Genomic DNA, 3,069 nt, shown 5'->3' with positions numbered 1-3,069 from the left:
TTCCCGGTGCGTTTATAAATAAATAAACAAACGCAACTCCTCTCTCTCTCTCTCTCCTGCCCCCCTCCCCACCTTCGCGCGCCGCTCCGCCTCCCCGCCCCCTCCCCAACGTCTTCCCCTCACAGCCTGCCTCTCCCTGCTTCACTCCCCCCCCCTTCCAACCGACGTTGCCGACGCGCGTCGTGTCGCACGAGGCTTCGTCTCGAGGCTGTGTGGGAAGCGAGCGGCTTTTCCCTTTAACGCTCCCCGCATTTCTCCTCAGCGCGCCCCGCCCCGCGCTCCGTTCCCGCGCCTTCAGGCGACAAGGCAGGAACGTCGCTGTCGGGCTGGGAGAGGGGGAGGAAGACGAAAGAAAGAGGGGGGGAAAGGAGAGAAAAAGAGAAAGAGCGGGAGGGGGAAGATTCGGGGAGGAAGATGAGGAGTCCCTTCCCGTGATTCCCGCTATTGTCGTCGTCGTCGTCGTCGTCCCCGCCCGGCTCCCCTTTCCCTCCTCTTAATTCCGCGATGCGATGGGTTAGGCGGTTCGTCGCCAGCAGCGGAGCTGAGAGAAGAGCAGCCGAGCGAGGCAGCCACGAGAGGCGGCGGCGGCGAGGCCTTGTTGAAGCGCCGGTGGCGGAAGCGGCTGCTGGTGGCGGCGGCGGCAGAGGAGGAGGAAGCCGCCGGCGGGAGCTGCTTTGCCCCACGGTCCCCTCCATGGACAGCGGGTTGGAATTATGAGCCGGCGGGAGCTGCTGGCGCCCGGGACTCGCCCTCACCCCAAGGGGTTTTCTCCCGCTCTGCGCTTCCGGGTGCCGGCGGGGCTCCTTTCTCACCATCGGCACCACCATTACTATTACAGCGCGCGACACCCCGACGCTTCGCCCCCTCAGCCCGGAGCCCCCGGCCCTTCCGCCGCCTCGCCAGGGCTCCCCTGGCCCGGGCGCCCGGCCACCTCCTCCTCTCCGGTCGCAAGCAGGGGGCGCCTTCGGTTGGAGTGAGAAGCCCCCCACCCCCCAAATACTGCCCCTCACTCCGTCCCGCCAGAGCCCAACGGACACCCCTCACCAACTACCGTCCCCCGGCTCTTCCCCTTAAGGCTCCTCCGTGTTGTGGTGTCCCTCACCCCGACCCCATTCCTCCCCCACCTAGTGCGGGCTCCCCCTTCCGTTTCCCTCGGAAGATCCTTCTCCCTCCCCAGAAACCATTACTGCCCGACCCCTTCCCCCCTTTCCTCACCACTGAGCAGGTGAGAGGGGTTGTGTGTGCGGAGGAGGAGGGGGGACCCTTTATTGTTGCTCCCCTCTCATCTCACCCAAAGCAAGCCCCCTTTCCCCCCTTCACGGACGCTGCTGATCCTTCCCCTTCCCTCCCCAGCAGGGCATTAATTAGGTGGCCGATTGATTCCCAAAGTATATTGATTTGTATGTATTTCACTCCGCGGCAGCGGCGGCTGTTTGCTCCGCTGCCCCCGCCTGAGTTAGCCCAGTGTTTTCCAGTATAGAGTGTTGCTGAAGCTCCGTCTACCAAATATGTCGGCTCCTGTTGGGCCCCGGGGCGGCCCTGCGCCTCCTCCTCAGCCGCCTCCACCTCAGTCCGAGATGCCCGACCTCAGCCACCTCACGGAGGAAGAGAGGAAGATCATCCAGGCCGTCATGGATCGCCAGAAGAAGGAAGAAGAGAAGGAACAATCCGTGCTCAAGTAAGGGCTACTTTCCTCTCTCTTCCCCCCCCCCTCTTCCCACGGTTGTGTGGCTCATTCAGAAGGAGGAAGGGTGAGGCCGCCGAGCCCCTCGCTTTCCACCCCTCCCTAGGGCATTGCTTGGGGCTGGCTGGCTAGCGTGCATTTGTGTGAGGTGGTAGACTCCTGAGAGGAGCGATTTGAGGGGAAGCCACGGAGGCTGCTTGCCAGTGCATTTAGCTCCTCATTGCCTCTTGCCTCGGTCCATCCCTGCAGGAGATGGAAAAGAGCAAGCGTTTCCCTCCCCTCCCCGCTTTCCAGGCTCCTATTCGCCGTTCAGCCAGGCATGGACTGGGGCCAGGCGCCCAATATGGCCGCACAGGTGCTGTTGTAACCCGGTGTGTAGGAAGCGGATGGTTTCAGGAGGAGGAGGAGGAGGAGGAGGAGGCAGCATGGCTGGGAAAAGGAACTAAGCGCGCACGAGAATCTGGTGGCAGCTGGAGTGGGCCTTTCTCCGCAGTCGCCACCGCCAAAGTGGCCTTCCTTCGCCGCCTGCCTTGCCTTCTCTTAGCAGCCCGGGCAGAGCGGAGATGTCCCGGCGAGGCCTCGGTAGCCTTCTGTCGGGGTGGGTTTGCGAGAGCCGCCATCTTCCTGCAACAACGTGTAGCCCTCCCACCCCACATTGACCGGCTTCTTGCGTTCTGGCAAGCAGTCCTTGTCCCTTCACCTGTGGGCCACTTGGCCAGCAGCAGCATGGAGGGCGGAGGCCTCGCAGGCGGCAAAAGCCGCCACGGAGAAAAAGCTGCCGAGCTGCTCTGTAACTTCAGCACCACGGAGCTGTCCAGGCAGGCTCAGGGCAATTGCTTCTGGTTCTGATGACATTTCACCTTTCTTCCTGGGCTGTGTTACCTCCCTTTCTCTTGCAAAGCGATTTAGCTCTGATCCATTTGGGCAGTGATGTCAGGAAGCTCCATGTTTTCTCTGAATTTTTGTTTCTTACATATATGCCTTGTGGATGGCAAGACTACCTGATTGGCTGAAATGCAAGCTTCTTTTGTGATCTTGTAACATGTTTAGCATGTTTTTGTCTATCATAGTAGCTACTGTTTGCCTGTTAAGATCAAGTTTGTAGACAAGATTGCGTTTGACTTTTTTATGTTTCTCAAACATCATGTAATCACAAAAATGTCATTTTTCTTATGTAATGGCCACACTGACCTCTAAATTATTATTCACTGCTTTATGAAGTAGTGCTCTAATGCATACTGCTGTGTTTAATTTTAAGTAATGGATACTATGTAACATTTTGTCACAGGGTCAGAGTAAATGCGTCTGAGTCTAAATACTGCTAAAAATATCCAGCCAAATTACTAGGCAATCATAGTGATGTTAACCCATTGTCTTGTTGAACT

The 3,069-nt window shown here is 58.7% G+C and overlaps 1 protein-coding gene across 22 annotated transcripts in view; it reads left to right on the top strand.

Moving 5' to 3' along the window:
* The first annotated feature begins 100 nt into the window (after positions 1-100).
* RIMS2 (regulating synaptic membrane exocytosis 2) overlaps positions 101-3,069 on the top strand; it is a 348,435-nt gene continuing 345,466 nt past the window's right edge. For 10 of the 22 annotated variants that reach the window (XM_083748880.1, XM_083748886.1, XM_083748877.1 and 7 more), the window contains exon 1: positions 101-1,678. In XM_083748880.1, the coding sequence (XP_083605006.1) occupies positions 1,509-1,678 (170 nt within the window). In that variant the 5' untranslated portion in view covers positions 101-1,508. The remainder of the gene's footprint in view (positions 1,679-3,069) is intronic. The other 12 variants (XM_083748870.1, XM_083748890.1, XM_083748894.1 and 9 more) reach the window with 11 other exon arrangements.

Source organism: Podarcis gaigeae (assembly GCF_964106915.1).
Source record: "Podarcis gaigeae genome assembly, chromosome: 7".
NCBI classification, from domain to species: domain Eukaryota; kingdom Metazoa; phylum Chordata; class Lepidosauria; order Squamata; family Lacertidae; genus Podarcis; species Podarcis gaigeae.
Note: the sequence above shows the minus strand (reverse complement) of the source record. Positions and strands in the feature narration are given on the sequence as shown.